The sequence below is a fragment of the Furipterus horrens genome, unplaced genomic scaffold (genome assembly GCF_987537825.1).
Source record: "Furipterus horrens unplaced genomic scaffold, mFurHor1.1.pri manual_scaffold_10, whole genome shotgun sequence".
Taxonomy (NCBI): domain Eukaryota; kingdom Metazoa; phylum Chordata; class Mammalia; order Chiroptera; family Furipteridae; genus Furipterus; species Furipterus horrens.
The window spans coordinates 75921915-75947643 of NW_028327180.1; the positions used below are offsets into that span (position 1 = coordinate 75921915).

A 25729-nucleotide genomic window follows, 5' to 3' on the forward strand; every position below is an offset into this window, starting at 1 on the left:
GTGAGTTGTCATTTTAATGTTCACAGTTTTGATCTTCTTTTTCTTAAGTAAGTTCCTTTGACATTTCATATAGTAATGGCTTGGTGATGATGAACTCCTTTAGCTTTACCCTGTCTGGGAAGCACTTCATCTGCTCTTCCATTCTAAATGATAGCTTTGCTGGATAGAGTAATCTTGGTTGTCTGTCCTTGCTTTTCATCACCTTGAATACTTCTTGCCAGCCCCTTCTTGCCTGCAAAGTTTCTTTTGAGAAGTCAGCTAATAGTCTATAGGCACTCGTTTGTAGATAACTCTCTGCTTTTCTCTTGCTGCTTTTAAGATTCTCTCTATATCTTTTACCTTTGGCATTTTAATTATGATGTGTCTTGGTGTGGTCCTTTTTGGGTCTAGCTTGTTTGGGGCTCTCTGTGCTTCCTGGACTTGTATGTCTATTTCCTTTGCCAAATTAGGAAAGTTTTCCTTCATTATTTTTCACATAAGTTTTCAATTTTTTGCTCTTCCTCTTCTCCTTCTGACACCTCTGTGATTCAGATGTTGGCATGTTTACAGTTGTCCTAGAAGTTTCTAAGCCTCTCCTCATTTTTTTCTATTCTTGTTTCCTCATTCTGTCCTGGTTGACTTTTTTTCTTCCTTATGATCAAAATCATTGATTTTAGCCCTGGTTTTCTTCCCTTCACCATTGGTTTTGTGTGGATTTTCCTTTGTTTCACTTAGCATAGCCTTCACTTCTCCCTTATGCGTTTGCCATACTCAAGCATATCTGTCAAGCCTGTGAGCATCTTTATCACCAGTGTTTTGAATTCTGCATCTGTTAGGTTGGCTTTCTCCTCATCTGTGAGGTTGGCTAGCTCCTCGTTGCTTAGTTCTCCCACTGGAACCTTGATCTGTTCCCCCTTTTGAGCCATACTTCTCTGTTTCCTCATCTTGACAGGCTCCTTTGTTTGCCTCTGAGTCTTAGGTAGAGCTGTCGTACCTGTTACGTTGTAAGGGGTGGAGCCTTAGGTATTCATCAATACAGGGTAACCCGTTTCACCATGTTGTGGTGCTGTGTGTCGGGGAGGGGTCTGAGAGGGAACAGTGCCACTTGCTCAGCACTCGTCCCTTTTCCAGGCACCTCTCCCACTTCTGTATGGAACTGGCACCTCTTTAGCTGTTGCCTTGGCTGTCATTCTAGAGTGGGTGGGTCTGTGGACATTCCAGGACCATGGGGACCCTTTAAACAAGCAGACTACTGAAAGAGTGCAGTTTCTGTCTTTGCCCCAACCCCCACTGGTTTGCACAGTAGAGGCAATGAGGCTTTATTTTCCCCAGCGCTGGGACCGTGAGCTGCGCAGTCTGGTATGGGTCTGGGAATGCTCCCCAGGTGTTCCTCCCTATTTTTTAAAATGTGTGACTGCCCTTTCCACCAGCCTGCTGCTGCCGCCACAACACCATGTCCTCTCTGCCCCGACTCCGTCCCTCCTCCCTGTTTGGATGAGTATTTCTTCTTTCTATCTTTGTTCGTTGGACTTCCATGTGGCTCGATTTTCTGAAACTTCTGGTTGTGTCTAGTTTTGAGGTAGTTGTATTTCTCCTTAGTTGTGGAGGGGGATGCAGCATGTCTGTCTAGGCCTCTGTCTTGGCTGGAAGTCAAAATTTTCTTTTTAAATATTCTCATGGAATACTCTAATGAGAAGAAAAATGGAACATTAAGATGTTTTTTAGACTCATGATTTCAGAGCTCAAAGGGACTCTAGAGATTGTCTGGTCTCATCCTGGGTTATGGACAAGGAACTGAGGCCCAGAATGAGGAAAAGACTTGCTGAAAGCCACTCAGATAACTAGTGGTAATACAGATCCTGAGAAGCACAGGGGTGATGTGGAGGGTCCCAGAATAGAGATGCTCATGTATGACTTACTGAGGCATCAGGGAAGCTTCTAAGCCCATTTTTGTGCCTAATCAATTATTAGTGGTTGATTGCCTCAATTACATCTAAGCCTCTTGGTTGTGGCTAGGAGACAGACTAGCCTCCTGCTTTCCCCAAGATTATGTTTTAGAGTTAAGTTAGTCTAATTTGAGTCTCAGCAGATGGAGATAACAGGGTGTGAGATACTTAGGCTGGAGGTGGGGAGTCAGTGAGAGACTTATTAGTTAGAGCCACACGTAGTTAAATTTCATTATGACAGACTTTAGGAATATATTTTAGATTTGTGCTTTGAAATTTGGCCTCTTGCACTAAAATAGGGTTTGTTTCAGTTTCACCTATTTCTCCCAGTTTCCTTTTCTAATTTCTCTTTGTATTCTTCTCAGTTCTGTTAAGCCTTTTCCCCCAACTATTCTCTATCTGACTCTCAGAACTACTGTAGATTTTGGGAGAAGGAACTGGAACATGAGCTGTGACCTACAAGTCAGTTTCTCCAGGTGGATAAACTCCACTGCAAGCACAGAGGGAGGGGCCTCTTCATTCCAGCAATCTGGCTAGGCTGCCAGACTCATAGCCTATGGGGGCAGGGGTGGAGGTGGGGGCCAGTATTTCTTGGGATAGTGAGGAACTGCCTGAGCCTTTGCTGTCTAGGCAGAGGAGACTGGAGCCTTTGGGGTGGGCTAGTCGCCTGGCCTGGGGATGCCTGGGCAGATGTGGAGGCAGCTGGAAAGGTGGCACCACACTTGGGTCGCTGGGTCTGCGCTGTTCCTAGGAGACGGAGGAGTAGCAAGCCTGCGGGGGAGGGGGAGCAAGTGGGTTGCTGCTTTTAGCAGCTGAAAGGGCTGCAGGGAGCTCTGGGTAAGACATTTTCTGCTGCTGCTGCTTCTGCGGTACAAGCTGCCGCTAGTAAGTCAGAGGAAGGAGGATCGGGAGGGAGGAGGCTTCATTTGCAGCCATGCTGAATCACTGTTGCTGATCAGATCTCCTGCTGGTTGGCTGCGAGAACTGAGAACAGAGCTAGGATCTCTGGGTGCGTGTACAGTTCAGCAGCTGCCATCCCCGCTGGGCCTCGCACAATGGAGGGTGAAAGGTATGTATTTACAAGTATATATTGTGTGTCGTGTGTGTGTGTGTGTGTGAGTGTGTGTGTGTGTGTGTGAAGTGAATGTGTGCTTGTGCGGCAGCCACCAGCTTTTGTGTTTGCGTTAGCTAGGCAGGATTGGAGGACCTGGCCACTGATGAATCCCAGCGGGAGGCCGAATAGAACAGGGAAGCTCCTTTCTCCAGAGATCTAGCTTACGCAAAGGCAGGTTCGGTTTGCTGGGCAGCAGAGCACCCTGAAAGAAGGGACTTCCTGGCTGGTGTTTAGGAATAGTTTCAGCATGAGCTGACTCAGGATTGCCTTTCTCAAGCTGTTTCAAGGAGGCATTTCTCTTTCCTGGCTACTTTCCTGGAATGTTTTTTCTTTGGTGGGGGGTTTTTGATGTCATAGCAGGGCTGGTCTGGCATAGAGTGATAGCATTTCCACACTGAAGTGCTCAAATCTTCAGCAACCATGCCATGCTGATGTCTTTCCTAAAAGTGTGTGTGTATGCACGCAAGCATGTGCGTGTGTGTCTGTATATGCACACAAGTTCAGGTAAGAAAGAGAGAAACCTATCAGATGACACTTGCTCTGATCTGACTTTCATTTGCATTGAAAAGTTTATAATGATACTGGAAGGTGTGTGCTTAAGAGGAATTCTTGCTTCTTCCACCAGGGGTTTCTTGTGAAATAGCAATCAACAGAAGAGAATTTAAGTATTTGTGTCGAGTTATATCTAACTAGCAAGGGTTTGTTTCCTGGCAGGCACGCACATAGACATTTTAAACTATTACATGAGGATCTGACTCTTTCATTGTGAAGGTGCTCAGTGCAGTGCCAGGGTGGGCCATTCCTCTGTGTGCTAAGCATCTCATGTTGTGCCAGCCTCTTCCTTCTGTGGGTCCGCCGCTGGCAGAGAACAAGGCTTGCCATTTTCCTCGAAGTGTGAACAGCAGGGAGGGGGCAGACCATAGAAGTGCACCACTGAGGGGAGGACTGCTGTTTTGTGTTGCCAGTTTGATGCAGATTGTAATCAGCTGTAAACCTGTTAAATGATAACAGGTTTAATTAACTAAGTCAACGCTGTCTGGAGAGTACCTCAATATACACTTTTTTCCCCCCCGCACAGATTGTCCCGACTCTTGCATCACATGGTGCAGAGTGATGTCATTAAACATACCTAGGCCGCATCAGGACTGGCATGGTTGTTGGGTGTCCTCTTGTCTGAATCACTGTTGCTGATCAGATCTCCTGCTGGTTGGCTGTGAGAACTGAGAACAGAGCTAGGATCTCTGGGTGCATGCACAGTTCAGCAGCTGCCATCGCCCTGGGCCTCGCAGAGTGGAGGTTTCAGGCACTGTTTCTTGACGTGACTTTCACAGGAAGAGCCTGGGACTTACTTACTTATGTACTTATTTATTTATCCTCACCTAAGCACATGCTTATTGATTTTAGAGAGAGGGGAAGGGAGGAGGAGAGGGAGAGGGAGAGAAACATCAATGTGATATAGAAACATCAATTGGTTGCCTCTCATATGTGTCCCCACTGGGGGCTGAACTCACAACCTAGGTATGTGCCCTGACCAGGAATTGAACCACTGGCCTTTGGTTTATTGGATGACACTCCTACCAACTGAGCCACATCGGCCAGGCAGGAAGAGTTAGGGGCTTTTTAGATGGAGTATTATGCTGCTGGTGCAGCCTCTCCCTGGATGCTGTTCTGCAGCAGAAGGTAGTGTTGGACTCCACATGGCCTGTTACCTAGACTTGGGGCTGAGGTGGGTAGGGTCGTTGCTTTCCTTTTGGTATGATATACGGCAGAAGGGTAGGGGTGATGTGAACGGAGGTTTAGAAATTCTGGACCAAGCCTATTTTCTTGACCCATGATATAGTGGGGCTGAAGGTTCATGTGAGACTAGCAGCAGCAGATCAAAGTACTGCTTCCCAAGCATTTTTAGATACCTAATGTGTCTCCAGTACTCTACTCAGAAGTGTAATGTGTCCATGCCCTTAAGGAGCTCTCTTGTTCTTCAATACTCTGTGCCTTTCAGCTGGCACGGCTGATGTCTTTTGCTTTATAAAGCTGAGTTTTGCCTGTGCTTTTTTGCTTTTCCCTTATTGGAGACACTGGTAAGAAATCCAAACTGAACAGATTCCAACATTCACCAGGTCTCCCAGCTCACTACGTTTCGTTTCTACTGCAGGTCCAGCTTATCATGCCAGGTATTTGTCTTCTGAGGTCTGGCTCCGTGCTCCTTCTCTGCTGCTCACCCCCACCCCCACCAAGGAATCTGTTGGTCTCTTTTGTGATCGCTCATCTTCTGGAGTTCCTTTTGCCTGGAATACCTTTCCCTTCCTTTTCCCCAAAAGTTTTAAGATCCCACATTGTGTGGAAAACCTTAGCTTTTTTAGTCCCAGATGATGTTTTTCTGAATTTCAAGAACTCTAGCTTACATATCATAGTTGGCTACAGAATAGTCCACCCATCAGAATTTTTGTGCTTTTGTTTCATATACGTTATAAGTCCCCGAACTTGGAGACAGGTCCTCAAGGATAAGGATGGTGCCTATGCCTCTGAATAGTCCTCATCGACTACTCTATGACTGTGTGCATAGTCGTCGTCGGCAGCCGTCCGTCTCGAGAGACGATGGTGTAGCTTCTTAAGAGTCTATCTGCACCGCCGAGAATGGCTGTGCAGTCCAACTCGGGAGTGACATGGTATCTGTCTCCTCCCGTGTTGAATCGACATCTTGTGATGACGCTGGAGTGTCCTCTCCAGTGAAGCTGAAGCTACAGAGCCTGGGCAGGGTGATATGGAGGGTCTGCTGTTGCCCATGCAGCAGACCCCCCCTCTCTTCGCAGCTGAAGGATCCAAGGGAAAGACAGAGTCAATACAGCTTGGCTTCAGGTGCGCCGCAGGAGTTGCCGGTGTTGACTACAACGTCAAACTGCCTTAGGGACTCCGGCTCCGGATTTTCTGTCGGAGTTTACTCCCTTAGCCTTTCCCCTGAAGAGGTATGCCGCAAGGCAGCGGATGTGTGCATAGTAGGACCTGGATAATTATTTGCTGATTAGTTGATAACTTTGGTGGGAAATTCTGATAATTAAGAAAATTGGTTAGAGAGGAGATTGAAACCTTTGGTCAATAGGTTCATCCTTACACTTAAAAAAAAAAAAAAAAAAAAAAAAAGAATAGTATAGGAAATAGAGAAGCCAAAGAACTTATATGCATGACCCATGGACATGAACTAAGAGCAGGGGATGCTGGAGGGAATAGGGGTACTGGATGGAGGGGGCAATGGGGGGAAAATTGGGACAACTGTAATAGCATAATCAATTAAATATATTTAAACAAAAAAAAAAAAATAGGTTCATCCTTGTGTATCTGCCTTATTATCTCAGTATGGGTAATTGACCCTATGGAATGCTTTGAGGTAGGGGGAAGTGAGGCAAGTAGTCTTGTTTTACAAGTTCCTTGGGAAACCCAGGGCCAGGGAAGGCGAGTAATTGGCCTAGGATCACATGTCAAACCTCCAGAGACTGGAGGAATCCTGAATCTGGGGCTTGTTCCATACTTAACCTGATGAAGCTTAATTGGGGCTGTTTTTAAGCATTAAGCATTTTCAGCCAAGAGATTTTTAATGAACAAGTTTCTCTCTTTGCCATGAGGGTATGAAAATAACTTCTACCTTTAAAGGCTATTAATTGAAAGCATGGACTGTGGAGTAACAGAGACCTTGCAGTGGATTTACTTCATAAGCTGTGTGACCTTGAGTGTGTCACATTCTTTGAGAAATAATGTTTCTTTTTGGTGCAAAGGGTGTAATAGTATCTGTACCTCATGGAGTTGCTGTGAAGATCAAATGAGACAAAATGTATAAAGCGCCTAGTAAAGTTTTTCTGCCACAGAGTAAGTCCTCAGGAAATGGTAGTTGCTGTTATCACTGGTATTTATTGTCCTGTTATACTCCATGACTCTGCTAGGATACTAACATAGCTTATTTTAGGACCTTCCTATATTTATCATCTGAAGCAGATTATGGGGGACCATTCCCATGAGAAAATTAGGGAGAGCTTATCAGGCCAGCATCTTCCTTCTACCTAAACTATCTCCTCAGTAAGATACAGGGCTTGGCATTTCCTCTTCTTGGTTTCACCAAGACCTACCTGAGTCCTCTTTTATAGACATCCTGATGAGACATCTGGATGCCTCAGTGGTTTGGAACCATGAACTGGATACACCTTAGTTGTACCCTGCAAGCTCTCCAGCTCTGCGAGACCTTCTGAAGCTGTTTCCCATCTCTCTCTGTGAAGAATCATTGTGGCTTGGTTTGTCAGAGGAAGACGACCCTGTTTTCTGTATTGCAAAGAAAAGGCTCTCAGCTACTAGAGAGAGCAAGATGGCAGTTGCTCTTGCTATTGAGATTTTATTTCAGTTCTGGAAATCAGATTTGTGGGTGGATTAAAATAAATTTCTAACTTACATGATGTACCTAGAGTAGTCAGATTCAGTGAGACAGAAAGTAGAATGGTGGTTGCCAGTGGCTGGGGAGAGGGAGGAATGGGAAGTCATTGTTTAATGGATTCAGTTTCAGTTTGGGAAAATGAAAACGTTCTGGGAATGGTGGTGGTGGTTGCACAACAACATAAATGTACTTAATGCTGCTGAAATGTAAACTGAAAAATGATTAAAATAGTAAGTTTCATGTTACATATATTTCACCACAATAAAAAAAAATTTTTTTGGGGACATGGAAGCAAAAAAAAAAAAAAAGTTTTTTTTTTTACAGCCCTTTCCGGGTAGCTCAGTTGGTTGGAGCATTGTCCCATGCACCAAAAGGTTGCAGGTTTGATCTCTGGTTGGGATGCATACAAAAGCCAACCAATCAATTTCGCGCTCGCTCTCTCTCTTTTCCTCTCCCCCTTCCTTTTCTCTCTAAAAATCAATAAAAAACGTACCCTTGAGTGTGGATTAAAAAGAAAATTTTTTTCAGTCCTGGTCTCTGGCATCTCTACAAGAGTTGTAGAGAACCACAACTTTTGGAAGAAGCATCATAAAAAGGGAGAGTTGGTTGTCCATTTTCCTTAAAATTGTGGTTTCCTTTATCAGAAGCATCAGGATGCCCCTGCTTGAGGTGGGCCCCATGCACCCAAGTTTATGTGGTGAATTTGTGGGAAAAGTTCTCAAAGGGAGAATGGCTTGTCTTTATTGAGGAGGCTGGACCTTGGGGAGCTTTGGAACTGGAAGAAGCTTATCTTTCCCCCCTTCATCTAGGAACAAATAGGTCATATTTTCTGAGAAGACATGACTTAGGAAGCCGATGCTCTCTAAATGCTGGGTTTTGCAGTGCCTGGGAAAATGCTGGCAAAACCCAGGGAAGAGCAAGTATGGGGTAGAGCACTCTAGCCTCTTCTCTCCTCCCACAGCACCTCGCTGAGTCCTTTCCCACCCCAGACATCACGGGTAGAGACGTTTTGAGAAATTTTTGGGCATCACTGCTGCCTGAAGCACATAAGCAGTTTATCTATGATAACTGAAATCAAATTTTCCATTTTGGAAATAGTTTTTAGCAGAATAAGTTTTTCAATTGCAAAAACACAAAGTCAGTGAAATAAATTACTTAATTTCCCCATATCCAGATTAGGATTTTTAGGATCTTGCTTGCTAGGTTTTAGATTGTTACTTCAGATCCAGACAAGAACATTTTTGGGTAAGTTTTCTAAAGGAAGTTCTTTATTTTATGAAATTTGCCATTGTAGAAGTGACCTATTTTTTTTCAATTGCTAGATGAACCCTAAAACTAGGTTAGACTGAAAAGAGCATTAATAAACTATATAAAAAATAACTTGAACATGCTTTGTTCTTAGATTTTTTCCCTATTAAATAAGTTCAGTGGTTCTCAAGCTAGATACCTGTAACTTTTTATAATTTATAAGGATTTTTAGACTCTCAGCACAATTTTCCTGGGTTTTTCTTTTTCACTTATTGAAAGTCTATTGTAGTCTGTATCAAAACCACACACGGAAAAGCTCAGTTTTCCTATTCAATCCAAGTAGAAGCTTGGCTTCCAAAATCCCACATAACAAGGGATATGTTTTCTTTTAGTCTTTCTCTTTCCTGGTTTAATTCTGCCTGAATTCTCTTATGTTTTACATTTTTACACAGCCCACTGAAGACATTTTTTTTCCCCCTGTGTTTTGAAGGAAGTGGTCTGTGAATTGGACTCTTAGGAATGTGATTAGTAACATACCTGTTCTTGAGCCTGTTTATGAAGGAGCACATTATAAGAATGGCAGCAGCTGCTGGTCAGCTTTGATGAATCATGTTGGCTTGTGCGAAAATTCCAAATTCAATACAATGAATAATATTGACTCCAGTAAGTGCTGTAGTTTCCCACAGTCAGTGGAGAGAAGCAGTTACAGGTCCTAGAGCGTTCTGTCCTTTTTAATTTGGCCTCACAGTGAAGAACCTCAGAGTAGGGTGTAAGAAATGAGCCCCTGTGGCTTGATAGGCTGTGCACACTATGCCAAGTCAGTGGATATTCCTATTAAAAGCATACACCGGGGAGTCTGATAGACCTGGCTTGAGTGTCACGTCTCCACTTAGCAGTTATGTGGGACTCTTGTGTAAGTTATATCTCAGTGCCTCAGAAGATAATAGTACCTTATTCGTAGGGTTGTTCTGAAGATAAAATGAGGTAATGGAGGTAAAGTTGCTTTTATATATCATTGGCTTTCAGTTATTATTAACAGTTACTGACAGTTAGCCAGGAGCTGTCACTTCCTGATGTGTATCTTCCATGTGTTCCCGTGGGCTGTTGCAGGGAATCAGCCTGATGCTGTGAACCCAGCGGCACCACTGAAAGAGTGTGAAGAATATGGGACTTGATAGAAGTGTGTATGTAGGTGATATTTTCGGATGACAGGACTGCTGCAAATCCTGAATCCTGCTGCCTGGACATCGTCAAGTGCCTGGTCCTTCATTAATCCAGAAGGAGAGATATAAAGTAGGCCATTTGACCTTGCACTTTAGGATTGGTATACATGCTAGGTGTGTAGTTTGCCCAGAGTCCTGTAGGTTCCAAAATCCTATCTTTTCAGCATCCTATTGCTGCCCAGACTTGGAGAAGCTCAGTCAAGCTGATAAACTCATGAGTACCTGAGGTACAACTGTCAGAGTGTCAGTTTGTTAATTTGCGGTGAAACTATTACTGGCAAGATGCTCCTCAGGGCCTGCCACCACTTTCTTGCTTCCTGGAGAACTATGGGGGAGGCTAAATTGATCAAAAGGTTGCATAGTTAACTAGGGACTGAGTTATGGCACTCAAGTATTTACATGCTGAATCAAGTGACTGTATCTGATAATTCAATTATTTTCTTTCCTGGATAGTGTAGAATGAGCGGGACCAAGGGCTTTCTCTTCTCTCTCTGATTCTTATTTTTTGGTGTCTCTTTCTAAAGGATACTACTTTTTTTTTTTTTTTTTGATGAGGAATTTTTAATGTATTTGGCATAGTTTTATTCCAACTGAGTTGTTTTTTTTTTCTTCTTCTTAGGTGACTTTGCCTTTCTTCGATCTCATCTGTAGCTCGAACATGATGTGCCTGGGCTCTGTGTCTGTTGCCCAGTATCTGCACACCCTGCCTAAACTTGATTTGCATCTCTTGAAGCCTTTTAGAGGTGGTGCAGTTCATAGCCCTCAGGAGTGTTTCTACGACTTCCCTTTACTCTCCTCCTTTTTCTCACACCCTGGGTGCTCAGAACTCCTCATCTGACAGAACTCCCCAACCCCAAACACTTCTGCACAATCAGCCTGCTAAGAGGCTTTTCTGCTTCCTACTTTGCTGGCATGCTTTGTAATGTCTTTTCCTTTTCATTCATTGCCTGAATTTTCCTCAGTGATGGAAAGAGCCTAAGAACTGACACAGTAAGCAGCAATAGCAACCCTTCTTGCTGCCTCCCTCATCTCCAGTTGATGCTGGCTTTCTCTGGCCCCCATCCTCCTGATTCTGTATCTCTAATGCAGGGAACTGGTCTGGCTAAAAAAGGATTCCTCAGATCTCCCATGGGGAAGGAAGGACGGGAAGCTGAGAGAGACAAAGTCATACTTATTTTAATAAGGGGAAGTGAAGAAAGATGGAAGAGTTGGTAGTTCTTCCTCTTTTACTTACCCATCCATTCATTTACTCAGTGATCATTTATTGAGCACCTGTCATGTGCCAGAGGCTAAGAATAGAGAGGGAAATAAGACACCATCCTGTTGCTCATGGAGCTCAAAGTCTAGGGTGGGCAGTGGTGTGCTGGAGCCAACAATCACCCACATACAAGAGATGTTTATTAAATTTTTAGGAATTTTGTAAGTTTTTAAATGCAACTTGTATTAAAAATTAAATTATGTAACTTAATTATATTAAAAACATCACTTTCTGATTATTTTATTATGATCTATGTCTCCTAGGTTACGTCCTTTGTGCCTGTATAGGGGAAATGCTATATGGTGATATAATGATGTGCTGATGCACATTTCTTCCCAACTCCATATAGTCAGTAAAATTGTGTTGGTAGCTTGAAATATGCTGTGGTGGGAGTGTTTAGACTGTGGAAATTGGAAAATGTTAAAAATCAGGGCTCCCTTCCTTGCAACGAACTGTTAAACATTTACCAGTACACACTCTGTGGGGGAGACAGAAAAGTAAGAGGTAATTGCATTGTTATACAGAGGGAAGCACGGAGTTCTGTGGGAACCCAGAAGAAGGGAATTTAATATAGTGGGTAGTGGGAGATGATAGGGAAGACTTATAGCACGAGGTCTGAAGGGCTGATAGGAATGAGCTAGACATCTGAGAGAATGGGTGGGGACAGGGCAAAAGAGTATGGTGTATTTAGGCAATTGCAAGTAATTTAGTTCCACAGGAACAAGAAGTCTTCAGGGCAATGATGGAATTATGAAGGGCTAGGCTAGGTCTCTGAGATTTATTCTGAATGCGGGGAGGAGCGAGTGAGAGGTTTCATTTAGAACATGCCATGCTCACACTGACATTCTGTGAGGATCATTCTAGAGTCTGGGAGGAGGTTATCCTGGTAATCCAGACAAGAGATCATGATGGCTTGGACTGAGGTTGTGTGGCAGTGACTATGAGAAACTAATGGAGTGGAGAGATATTAAAGGAACATAGGTTTGATGGCTGTATGTGAGGGGAGAGAGAGAGAGGAAGAGAGAGAGACAGAGAGAGAGGGAGAATATTAAAGATGACATCCCTGTTTCTGCCTTGGATAGGTGGGTGAGTGGTTGCTTATGCTTTGGAGACAGAGGATACAGAAAGAAGAGTAGGCTTGAGGGAGGGTGGAGAGTATCAGTGTTGGATATGTTGAGTATGAGTTGCTGTGCAAAATCTAAGCGGGGGAGTTAAAACATTGAATATATGGATCTGGAATTTAGAGTATAGGGGAAGGTAGGAGAAGAGGCTGTGGGAGGTGGTGTGCCATGAGAAGAGCCTCTAATATTTAGCACATATATATTTTTATTTGTAAACTCTACAATTAATATTTTACGTGTATTGATTTGTAGTTTGATTCTGAAGGCCAACCCTACTTTTGTTTTTTTTTTAAATTTTTTAATAGTTTATTTCTTATTGTATTTTTTTCATTACCTTTCATTGCCCTTATAACCTCTTTCACCTCCACCCACTCCCTCCCTCCTGCAGTCACCACACTTATTTTGTTAGGGTTGGAGGCGGTGGTTGAGGCAGACTATCCTATTCTGCTCTACCACCAATTGTAAGGATAATTGAAAGATTTTCAGGTCAGAGTTCAATGATGACAAATATGTAATGAGGGCCTATTGTGGGAATTGCTTTATGCTGGGCAGGCTAGGCCATACAGAGAGTCCTCGGATACATTGTCATTGCCCACCAGGGGTGTCAAACCTAGTGTGGGGGGATAGGTGGTTAGATGGGTACCATGATAAGGTAAACATGGTGCAGTATTTATGTGCCACTTGAGTTATAGGCCAGAAATATTGTAAGAATTTAGAAAAGGCAGAGATCACTTAGGACTGAAGTATTCATAGTGCTTCACAGAGGAGGCAAAGCTTAACTGGTTTTAGAAGAACAGGTATTTATAGTATGGGAAGGGGGAATCTGTCTGTAGTAGATAGTTCATCTGCTTAGTATATAAGTACTCAGTAAAAATTTAAATAAGTGAGAGGGAAGGCCAGCATTTATATTCTGTCCAGGTCAAGGAGGGCTTTGGATACTAGGCAAAAATTGTGTCTTTATCCTATAGGCTGATGACTTTTCAGCTGTCTAGCTACAGAGTCCTTTGAAAAGACATCTTACAGGGATACCCAATACGTAGAATAAATGGAAGCAGAGGGTTGTGACTGAGCCTCCAGCTTATAACCTTCATGGACCCTGACGAGATGTATGGGCAGTGAGAATCTGAAAGATGTGATCAGAGTAACCTTTTAGAAAGATCAGTTTGTTAGAGGTGCACAGGAGGCATTTGGAGTGGGAGCATCTAGAATGGAGAACAGCAGGTGAGAGGCCAAGGAAAAAGAGAAGCAGAGAGCCCAGGAAGGAAGGGCCGGTTATGTTCATTGTTCTTATGGCTCTGGGTCTAGACTATCTCATACGTATGACTTCTTGATTAGCATCAGTGAAAGTGAATTATGTCAGAACCAACTTCCAATATTCTTTCTGTGCGCTGTTGTTGGCAGTTTTACCTGCTGGGCTAGAGGAATTACTTACTGCACTGGGCTCACCATGGCACCAGTGGTGGTTCATATAAGTATGTTTAATAATAACAGGACAGTGTGTGAAATTAATTAAACTTTTGGGCTAGATATGTGGTGGTTTGACAAAACTGACTAATTTGATGTGTTATGATTCTGCTGGGGGAAATTGCTTTGATGATTATCTCTATATAATTCTATAGGAAAGAACAAGGATTCTGATTGGCCCATACGTCTCACCACATCTATTATTGGTGACCCATTTGAATCCTAACTGTGGCTCAACTTGAATGTAGCTGCAACTCTGTGGACATCTGAGCATGGATGAAGGCTCCATTGTTCAGCAGCCAGAGCTTCAGATATGGTGGGAGGACCACATATAAATTAACATTGACTGTGGACAAAATTGATAGGCCTCTTGTCAGACCATGAAACTCTGAAGACTGAATCACCTCAGCTGGTCTGGGTGCGAGTTCTTGAAGCCTGGTACAGTTTTAACAGGGGCTGAGGCTTAAAGGTGGGTTGAATCTGGAGCCAGTTCTTCACTCTTGGAGAATTCAACCACTTTGTGCTTAGCATAAGGGCATGTACTAATAAATACTTTTCAGCAGAAAACTTCTTGGTGTGGCTCAGTTGGTTGGGTGTAATCACTCAAAGCAAAAGTTGACAGTTCAATTCCTGGTTAGGGCACATGCCTGGATTGTGGATTTGGTCCCCAGACAGGACACATAGGAGAGGCAACTGATTGATGTTCCTCTCTCACATTGACATTTCTCTCCCTCTCTTTCTCCTTCCCTTCCCCTTCCTCTAAAATAAATTAAAAAAAACAAATCTTATGGCTGAGTCTGCCTAGAGGTGTGTGTGTGATTTTGGCTGGGCAGGGTGAAAAGTATGGTCTTAGACCTTGAACTTCGGCAAGAGAGGGGAATATACCTCAGTATGGTCTGTGTTCACAGGAGGGGAGGGGACTCTGCCAACCTTGTCTGGTATCAAGAACTGAGCATGCAGAGGATTGGGCCTTGAGAGAGTGGGATTGGGCTATCTGTTGAGGATTAACTAGTTAAAATCTGGTACGAATGGAGGGAGAAAGGTGTAGGACAGGGAATGGTAGGATCTAGCAACTCTGTCTGAGCATATGATCCGAGGCTGAGGCATATGTTTGTGTGTGTATGTGTACTTATGTACTGTATTGCCAGGAGGTATAGGGATGTGAAGTAAATAACGGGATGATTCAAGTCAACGACATCTGAGCTCAGATCCCATCTCTGCCACTTATTTGTGACCTTGTAAAAGATTCTTAACTTCTCTGAGCACTCAGATCCTTTCTTTCTTAAATTCCTGCTCCCTGTAAGGCCAATGTGTTGCCAAGGAGCTTGTATCTTCCAGAAATGAGAGACCCCACTCCAGACTTCCTGTGTCTTCAGAGCCCAGCAGAGCAGGGGATGATAGAGATCCTGTGTTCCTTCTGATATCAAGCTTCCCACACACTTATGAACTGTTCTCGGTCCCTTATTAACCTTTCCCACTCCCCTATTAACCTTTTCCACACTTTTATAAGCACTACTTATGTTCTTAAGCATATTCTACACTCTTAAGCCTACATAACTTTAACAACATATGTATACAGTACTGCAAAATCCTGTGATATAGCGAAAAATCCGCGATAAATAATTAAATATAATATTTTTAACAATCCCACGATACAGTGAGGCCACAGTAAGTGAACCGCGATATAGAGAGGGACTACTGTATGTGAAATGGAACTAATAAATGTTTGTCCACTGGGCTTTCATGAGCACTCATCTTATTAGTTCCCTGTTAAAAACCTTCAATGGTTCCCTGCTTAATACCAAATTATATTGTCTCTTCCTGGCTTTTAAATCTCTCTACAATTTGAAGACAACATTTATAATGAATATTGTGCTATGTTTTATAGTTTCTAGATTTATCCCAGGAATGCAAGCATAGGTTAGTATTAGAAAATATTTTAGTATTTACCACATTAAAAGAATAAAGGGGAAGATCCATAGATCATCTCATTAGATTCACAAAAACATTTGTTAAAATTTAGTGTAACTATGATTAAAAACAATATACAAGGAAGTTTTCTTAATTTGACTAAGAAAGGGCATCTACAAAAATCCTACAGCAAACATACACTATGGGGAAACATTAGAAACATTTTTAAAATCAGAAAGATGGCAAGAATATTCATTACATTATATGTGTTCAGTATTGTGTGGCCATCCTAGTCAGTGCAGAATTTCTTTCAATAAGAAATTAGAGCCCTAAGAATTAGAAAAGAGGAAAAAAGCTCTTGCATTATATGCAGGTAATATGATTGTTTATACAAAACACCTAATTAAATCTTCTGACAAATAGTTACAAATAATAGGAACATTTGGTAAGTGGCTGGATATAAGATCAATTTGCAAAACTCAGTTGCATTTTATAGACTGTAATAATCAGAAAATAGAATTTAAAAATATACCATTTCCATTATAAAATAGCAATGAAAACCATAAAGCACTTAATCATATATGTATAAGATCCTCATATGGAAAAATAGAAAAATTTGAGTCACACTAAAGAGGATCTAAATAAATGGAGAGATATTTTATGTTCATGGATAGGAAGACATAATGTCAGAAAGGTGTGAGTTCTATTCAAATTGTTCTATAAATTCAGTGTAGTTTCTATCAAAATACCATCAGAATGTTTCGTGGAACTTGACAAGCTGATACTAAAATTTGTGTTATGGGGTAAAGAGACTGGAACAGTCAACACATCTGAAGAGTAATAATAGGGTTGGGGTCTTGTTCTATCAGATATCAGGGCTTATTATGAAGTTACAGAAATAATGTGTTACTGGTACAGAGACAGTAAACTGACCAGTGGAATAGGTTAGAGTGTTCAGAAATAGATCTCGGTATATTTGGAACTTTAATATGTGAGCTAAGGTGGCATGACAGGCAAGTAGGAAAAATAAGAAGTATTCAATAAGCAGAACTTATAGAGAAAAAATAGATCCCTATTTCACATCATGACACAAAAGTCAACATAAGTTAAAATAAGGGATTACATATCAAAAGCAAAAATATTAGTATAAAATAAAAATTATCTTTCTGGCCTTGGAGTAGGGAAGAACACTAACTATAAAAGAAATTATGCTGTGGGATTTCTTACATGAAGTTTTTCATCTTTTTTGGGTACTCCTTCCTGATCACATTTTCAATTTTGAGATTTTCTTTATCTCTTTAAACACATAACTCTAATCATCTGCCTTTGTGCATCTCTATGTTTATTGTCCTCTGCTCAGCACACTTCTTTGCACTTGGATATGATGGCCCCACAGTTCAGGTGTCTGGCTTCATTTGCATGCTGAACTGAAGGTGAGGAAGGAAGCCAAAGGAGGAGTCTGCCATGCTCAGATAAGCTGTGGGTCTGGCATGCTTGATTGTATTTGAGTATCACAAATCCCAGTGTGAGATCTGCAGACACTCTCGGGTATCTGGAACATTCTCTCAATCACAGCATCCCCTTTCTCAAGCCGGTTTGCAATGCTAGGTTGTAGCATGGACAGAGGCACAGGGAAAGACAGAGAAACTACTCTTACTGTCTTAGAGTCGGAGTGAACTGTGGGTCCCCAATCTACTCATGTGGAGAAGGTTCTGTTTTGCTACTAGCAAAGCAAAGCTTAGCCTTGCCCCAACAGAGGTAACTCCATTGTGGCAGACTTGACCATGGAGCTGAATACTTTATCAGTCTGGGGAGAAAATCCTTTCTTTGCTCATTCTTTTGATTCTTTCTCGCCCTCCATAAAGTTTAGTCATATTGTTTAGGAGTGATTGGGATTCTGGGTGTCATCTCATAAGGATTTGAGTGTTTTGTCTTTGATACAAAGTGCTTTGAGACTATAAGTGACTCTTGCTGTTCATCACCTGCTCACTTAGCTCACATAGATAGCCTTTCATTTCAAAACAAATTAGAGTCCCGTGTCCTTGTATGGATTTATGGTTTCCCAAAAGCATTCACTCGAGTGTCACTGTTCTCTATACCATAGCCAGTGTGATCTTTCTGAAGCACAAATGTGTTCATCTGCTTCCTGTCCACTTCTCTACTTAAGACCCTTTCATTGCTTCTCATGGTTTCAGAATGAAATCCAAACTTCTTAACTTTGCTTATATGACAGAGGACTGTTCAGTCTTCTAGCCTTTTCTTTTAATAGTCTCCCCTAGTTTTACTGAACTTCAGTACTTTGAACACCCTTGACGCTTTTTCTCCAGGCCTTTGTACATATTATTCCCTCTGCCAGAATACTCTCCATCTTCCTTTTTACCTGGTTAATAAATGAAGTTTTCCCTCAACATACCAGCATTGGGATAGTTGCCCATCCTTTGTGTTTCTATAACTCTTATTGAGTCATAGTACTTAATATACAGTGAGTGGTTAAATGCTTACTTGGCTTTCTCCTCCACTGAACTCAAAGTTTTGTGAAAGCAGGTCTGTGCCTTGTTTATTGTTATGTTTCCCTTAAATTTAAATACAGTGCCTGGCACATAGTAGGCTCCATTAGTTGTTGAATGAACGAACATCCCTGTGAACTGAGTGGTATAGTGCTTAGTCTCCCCCCAATGCCTACCACTTTAGGTGATGGAGAGATGGAGGTTAAGGACTCCGACACAGTTACAAAAGTGCTTGGTGGAAGAAGCTGAGCTAGGACTGGCTTCTACTAGGGGAATGCAATTCACATTGAAAGATCCTGCGGAAATGCCTGACCCAATGCATTACTCCCCTGCTGGGTGTGTGGTTAAAAGAACAGACTGACAGAGACGCCCCTGGTGGGTGGGAAATGCATTGACTTGTGGTAGTTGGGTGAATTGGTTTACCAACGTGTGATCCTCTTTTTCGCCTTCCACTTCCTTCCTGTTCACAGCATCAAGCTGAGCTCCCAGACCCCAATACAGGCTGGGGATGATGAGAAGAACCAGAGGACTATCACTGTCAACCCTGCCCACATGGGGAAGGCGTTCAAGGTTATGAATGAACTGCGGAGGTACTTTTCCTATTTTGCCTGTGCCCTTTTGGAAGAAACTTGCCGGGTGAGCGTCATTAGGTTCTAATAAGTCAGGACACTCCCTTCTAGTGAATTCTGACTCTTCCCCACCCACCCTCAGATAGTCACTTGGCTTCCTCTTTCAAAATCTGATTGAGACAGATGTCTCTTAAGAAATCTCTTTCCTTTGTATTTAACACCCATCATTTTAGTGTTTCACCACAGGGGATGTATCCTTTATGGTTACTGAATTCTGTTCATGAACTTGATTTCCAACTGAACCAGCTGTTTAAAGTCCAATAATAGAATGATTGCAACACCTACACACAATTGCAGATTAAAGATTGTAGATGCCATGCATTTTCTTTTGGCCTCCCTCTCATTCCTTGGTCTGAACTTCGCTTGTTAAGACAGCCGCATGAATGGAAGAATAGCTTCTAAAGTGCAACTTAACTTTATAAAGAAAGAAATGAAATGCAAATGCACTCATCCTCACTGAGCTAAATAGTGATGGGTCTTCAGGCTATTTGTAAGGCCAATGTGCATGTTTGATGAGCTTGTTACAAGACAGGTTGAGGACACTGAACATATTTTTCTGTGCAAAACTTGTGCAAACAGTCTCTTCCTTTCTTGAGAGCTCAGAACTTCTTTTGCCCATGCCATTATTTATTGCATACTTCATCCTATTGTGAGCTGTAATTGTAAATCTTCTGTTTTCTCTGTAGCTCATGAGTTACCTGAGGGCAGGGGCAACTTCTGAATTATTTTGTTCTCTAGTACCTAGTATTTCATAGGAACGGAGGCATTGCATAGGTTCTGGAATGGGTGAGTGGGGTAAAAGGTAAAAAATGTAAATAGGTGTTCTGTACTACAAATAGGTGTTTTATGAAGGAGGAATGCACCAGGTACCTTCCAGGGGGTAGGTATGCAATGATTATTTGTTTCTTACCGACTATTATGGAAGCAAGTATGTCAAACTGCAACTTTGGAGAACCTTTCCTAAAGGGGATGATGCTTGAGGTAAATTTTGAAGGACAGTAACAGTTAAAGAATGAAAAGTGGTTAGGGAGAGGTATTCCAGGCAGAGAAAATGGCATGAGCGAAAGCATATATAGCTGAAGATGTGTTTGTTGGGTAGGAGGTCGAACTACTTTTAAACAAAAGTTCTGTCTGATTCTATATTAGTTTCCTCATTTCTCCTTTTTGAAGGGCCCAGTCTTTGGCATAAAAACCAAGTTAAATTAAATTTATGTTATTCCTCAATTTTTATTAAGCGTCCTGCCAAATTTCCTGGAAGCTCTGTCCATATTTGTCTTAGTCAGCGGGCAGTGCTGATGTTTATGCTTATGGTGTGGTTCTCTTGTCACTAACGAATTTTCTTTCGAAGTTCTTCATATAGTTCTCTCGAGTGTAGCTCATGCCCTTTGTTGGATTTAAGACTCTAAGTTTCTAAGTAAACAGCCTAACTTTACACCTCATGGAATTAGAAAAAGAAGAAAAAGCTAAGCCTAAAGTTATCATAAGAAAGGAAATAATAAGCTTAAACCAGATACAAATGAAACAGACTAGAAAGAAAATAGAAAAAAATCAATAAGACTAAGAGTAGGTTTTTAAAAAAAGATAACAAATTAACCAACCTTTAGCTAGACTAACCAAGAAAATAGAGGACTCAAAATTATAAATGAAAGAAGAGGCATTACAACTGATACCATAAGAGGCCACAATGGATGATTATGTGCCAAGAAATTGAATAACCTAGAAGAAATGCATAAATTCTTGAAACCATACAACCTTCTAAGACTGAATCAAAAAGAAATAGAAAATCTGAACAGACCTTAATGATTAAGGAGATTGAATCAGTAACCAAAAATCTGCCAACAGAGACATACATGCCCAGGACCTGGTGCATTCTACCAAACATTCAAAGAAGAATTAATGCCAGTCTTTCTCAAACTTTTTAAAAAACCTGAAGAGGAGGGAACACTCCAAAACTCATTTTAACAAGGCCAGAATTATCCTTATACCAGATAAGGATAGTACAAGGAAATAAAACTACAGGTCAGTATCCCTGATGAATAGTGATGCAGCAATTCTCAACAAAATACTAGGAAACTGAATTCAACAGCACATTAAATAATCACGTATCATGACCAAGTGGGATTTAATCTTAAGATGCAAGGATGGTTCAAGATATATAAATCAATAAATGTGATAAACCACATTAATAGAAAAATCATATGATTCAACAGATTCAAAAAAGTGTGAAGCCCCAACAAATTGGGTATAGAAGGAACATTCCTCAATATAATAAAAGCCATATATGAAAAACCTACAGCTAACATCATACTCAGTGGTTGATAGCTTTTCCTTTAAGATCAGGAACAAGACAAAGGTATCCACTCTCACCGCCCTACTGAACATAGTACTGAAAGTCCTAGCCAGAACAATTATGAAAGAAGAAGAAAATTTGTCTGTGTTTGCAGATGACATGTCCAAATATAGAAAACCCTAAAGATTCCACCAAAAAAGTGTTAAAGCTAATAAATAAATTTGGTAAAGTTGCAGGATACAGAATCAACATACAAAAGTCAGTTGCATTTCTATGCACTAACAACAAACAAAGAAATAAAGAGAAACAATCTCATTTACAATAGCATAAAAACAATAAAATACCTAGGAATAAATTTAACCAAGGAGGTGAATACTCTGTGTACTGAAAACTATAAGACATTAATGAAAGAGATTAAGGAGACACACATAAATGGAAAGATATTCTGTGTTTGTGGATTGGAAAAATTAATATTGTTAAAATGTTGATACTACCCAAAGCCATCTACAGAGTCAGTGTAATTCCTATCAAAATTCTGATGGCATTTTTCACATTAAAAATAAAAATCCAAAAGTGTGTATGGAATCACAAAAGACCTGGAATAACCAAAGCAATCTTGTAAAAGAAGAGCAAAGCTGGAGACATCACACTTCCTGATTTTAAACTATATTACAGTGCTGTAGTAATCAGAACAGCATGGCAGAGCCACATAGACCAATGGGATGGGATTGAGAGCCCAGAAATAAACCCACCTATATATGGTCAACTAATTTTTGGCAAAATAGCTCAGAATTCTCAATGATTAAAGGATAGTCTCTTCAATAAATGGTGTTAGGAAAACTGGACAGCCACATGAAAAAGAATGAAATTGGACCCCACTCAAAAAAGTTAACTCAAAATGGATTAAAGACTTAAATGTTAAGACCTGAAACCATAAAACTACTAAGGAGGAAAAAAAACAGGGCAAAAGCTCCTTGTCATTGGTTTTGACAATGACTTTTTGGATATGACACCAAAAGCACAAGCAACAAAAGGAAAAATAAACCAGTGGGAGTACATATAATTGAAAAGTTTCTGCTCAGCCAAGGAACCATCAACAAAATGAAAAGGCAAACTACAGAATGGGAAAAAACACTGGCAAATCATATATTTGATTAATATCTAAAAGATATAAGGAATTCATGCAACTCAATAGAAAAACTAAGTAATATAAGTAAATACTAGGCAAAGGACCTGAATAGACATTTTTCCAAAGAAGACATCCAGATGGCCAACAGATACATGAAATGGGGCTCAACATCACTAATCATCAGAGAAATGCAAATCAAAACCACAATGAGATATCTCCTTATACTTGTTAGAATGGATATTATCAAAAAGACAAGAGTACATAAATGCTAGCAAGAATGTGGAGAAAGGGAACCCATGTGTACTGTTGGTGGAAATGGAAATTGGTACAGCCACTAATGAAAACAGTATCGAGATCCCTCAAAAAATTAAACATGTAACTACCATATTAATCTAGTAATTCTGCTTATGAGTATGTATCTGAAGAAAAAAAATGGAAGGAAATTCTGCCATTTGCAACATTGATGAACCTTGAGGTCATTGTGCTAAGTGAAATAAGTCAGGCAGAGGAAGATTACATTATGATCTTCCTTGTATATGGAATCTAAACAAGCTGACCTCATAGAGACAGAGAGTTAGATTGGTGGTTTTCAGGGTCTTGGGAGGGTGTGGGAAATGGGGAGATGTTGGTCAACAGGTACAAACTTCTAGTTACAAGATGAGAAAGTTATGAGGATCTAATGTACGATCTGGTGACTATAGTTAGCAATACTGTATTTTATGCTTGAAAGTTGCTTAGAGATCTTAAGTGTTCTTACCACAAAAAATAGGTGGTAACTATGTGAGGTATATAGATGTATTAACTAACCTAACCATGGTAATCATTTTGCAATATATGTGTGTCAATCGTTACATTGTAGATCTTAAACTTATAGAGTGTTACATGTCAATTATATATCACTAAAACTGAAAAAAGAAAATATTTCAGGTCTTTCATCAGACCTTGTAGAGTTGATACCAAGTTGTAACGGCTGAAAGGGAGAGCTCAGGGAATAGATATGCACACAGAATCCCACCCCCCCTTTTCATTATTAGCATCTTTTCTCTTTTTTAAATAACTTAAAAAAGAAAGTCATCTTGCTATGTTCTTATTGCTTTTTTTGCAAGTTAGCACGTTTTTGCATCTTTCCCCAAAAGCATCTTCTTGGATTTAACCTAAAACAACACTCCTGCTTCTCTTTTGTATGAACCTGCGTTTGCCAGTGTGTTCTGAGGAACATTTCCTCAAGATGCTCCATGGGGAATAAAGAGCTTGGAACCCAGATGAATTTGAAAAATGTTATGTAAAACTGCTGTGCCCCATTCTGAGATTCATAATACATGTAGGTATATTGAAAACTGAGAAGTCCTGAAATACACTTGTCTGAGGGTTCCCCACATGTATTAAATTACAGAATCCTCTTTGGTTGTTGTTGTTATGGATAGATTGACTATTTTGTGAAATTTGTTTTGGAGACCACTGGTGTTTTGCTGAAATTTAAGTGAATAAGCTTTCTATTATACAGGGTTTTCCAGAAAAACATAACCAATTATATATGAGGGTATTTATTATAGGAATTGGCTCATGTGGTTATAGAGGCTGATAATTCCCACAATCTGCTGTCTTAAAGCTGGAGAACCAGGAAAGCCAGTAGCATAATTCAGTCTGAGTCTGAAGGTCTGAGCCACTGGTGTAAGTCCTGCAGTTCAAAGGCCTGAGAACCAGGAGCTCCCATGTCTGAGGGCAGGAGAGGATGGACAGTTTAACTCAAGAAGAGAGAATTCCTCCATCTTTTTGTTCTAGTCAGGCCGCCCACCTGCATTGGTGAAAGCAGTCTTTTCTCAGTCTATCAATTCAAATGCTAATCTTTTCTGAAGAAACCTTCACAGACATGCTCAGAAATAATGTCTTACCAGCCATCTGGTTATCTCTTAGCCCAGTTAGGTTGACACATAAAATTATAACAGTTTGTTTTTTCTCTGTTGTTGTTTTTTTAAACGGACCACAATCTATATATTTTGGCTGAGAAAATTTTAGATCAGGTTTAGGCATGGATTTCTCTCTAATTTTTCTGTTAATTTTTTAATTAAAAATTTTTTTGTCTTATTTTTTGGTAAAAGGAATATATTATGGAAAATTTAGAAAATACAGCTGAGCAAAAAGTCATCTATGATTTTAATACACTTGTAACAATTGTTAACACTGTAGAGAATATCTTTTCTTTTGCTTTAAAATATTCATGTCTCAATTAGATTTTTTCCTCTTACCCTAACTATATTGAACAAGTTTTTCTATGTCACTAACTCTTCTACAAATATTATTTTAGGTGCTTAATGATATTTTATCTTTGGCTTATTTTTTGAAACAGTATCCTATTGTTGGATGTCTAGATTTTCCAATCTCTCATGAAAATAACACCTGCAATGGTTGTGTTTGGAGCAGTATAGCATAGTGGTCACAAGCACTCTGGGGCCAGGCAGCCTGATTTTAAGTCTTGGTTCCAGTACTTATTGTCTCTGTGACCTGGACAAGTTAGTTAATTTCCCTAACCTTACTTTTGTCAACCATAAAATGAGGCTAATAATAGTTCCAGTTTAGTGGGCTTGTTAAGAGGATTAATGAGTAAAGTGCTTAGAACAGTATATAGCACATATATTTTTGTTTTCAAATACTTGTGCACATTCATGATTATTAATGTTGAATTAATTCCTAGAGTTGCCAATTTCAACAGCATGTAGGATAATAATAAAACCTATTCCTTGGATATTGTTATGAGGCCTCTGCACACAGTGAACATTCTGTAATGTGTTAGCTCTGATTATGATGATGATGATTTGCTAAAAGCACTGTGCTTAGTTACAGAAATATGGCAGTGTATAAGTGCTTTGAAGTCTTGCCCTTATCAAAACTTGCATTCTAGTAGTGTTCAAAGATTATATCAAATTCTAAGGTATTTAAATGGCTCTTTTTAAAAACTAGAGTGGAGTGGGTGAGGCAATGAGAGAAGCAACTGAAAAAACTTCATTGATCTGTGTGAGTTTAATGGGAGCTGGAGAGAGACATACTTCATTTTGATGAAAGCATGGGTAAACCATCTTGCCATACAGGGTTTAAGCTAATGAAATGTTACATGATATTCCAGGGACCCAGGGTTATTTCTTGCATTGTTTTCACATTCTCCTCCCTCAATTTTAAGTTATTTTACTTCAAGCACACATGTTCTTTGCCATTTATGGATCACATAATTCATGAGTTTCCTATTCTTTTTACTTCCATTGTGGAGAATGGGCTGTTGGCATGGTAACCATCCAATCTGCCTCCTTCTTTTGCAGTTCTTAGCTCTGTTCTGGTCAGATTAACAGCTGCTTTTGGGCAGCAGAGCACTAATGGCTCTTTGGCTTCTGACCATCCAACCAGCAAGAGGGTATGCAGTCCTTTTTGGAATAACACACCCTGACCAGATCTGAAAAGGAGAGTCTTTTCTAGGTCATCCTGACAGTTCCAACCTCTCATTTCA

General features: G+C 40.6%; 1 protein-coding gene across 1 annotated transcript in view; it reads left to right on the forward strand.

Moving 5' to 3' along the window:
• The first annotated feature begins 2714 nt into the window (after window positions 1-2714).
• The window catches only part of KLHL3 (kelch like family member 3), a 114498-nt gene continuing 91483 nt past the window's right edge, over window positions 2715-25729 (forward strand). The window contains exons 1-2 of the mRNA XM_090288277.1: window positions 2715-2994; window positions 18656-18775. Of these exons, the coding sequence (XP_090144403.1) occupies window positions 2981-2994; window positions 18656-18775 (134 nt within the window). The 5' untranslated portion in view covers window positions 2715-2980. The remainder of the gene's footprint in view (window positions 2995-18655; window positions 18776-25729) is intronic.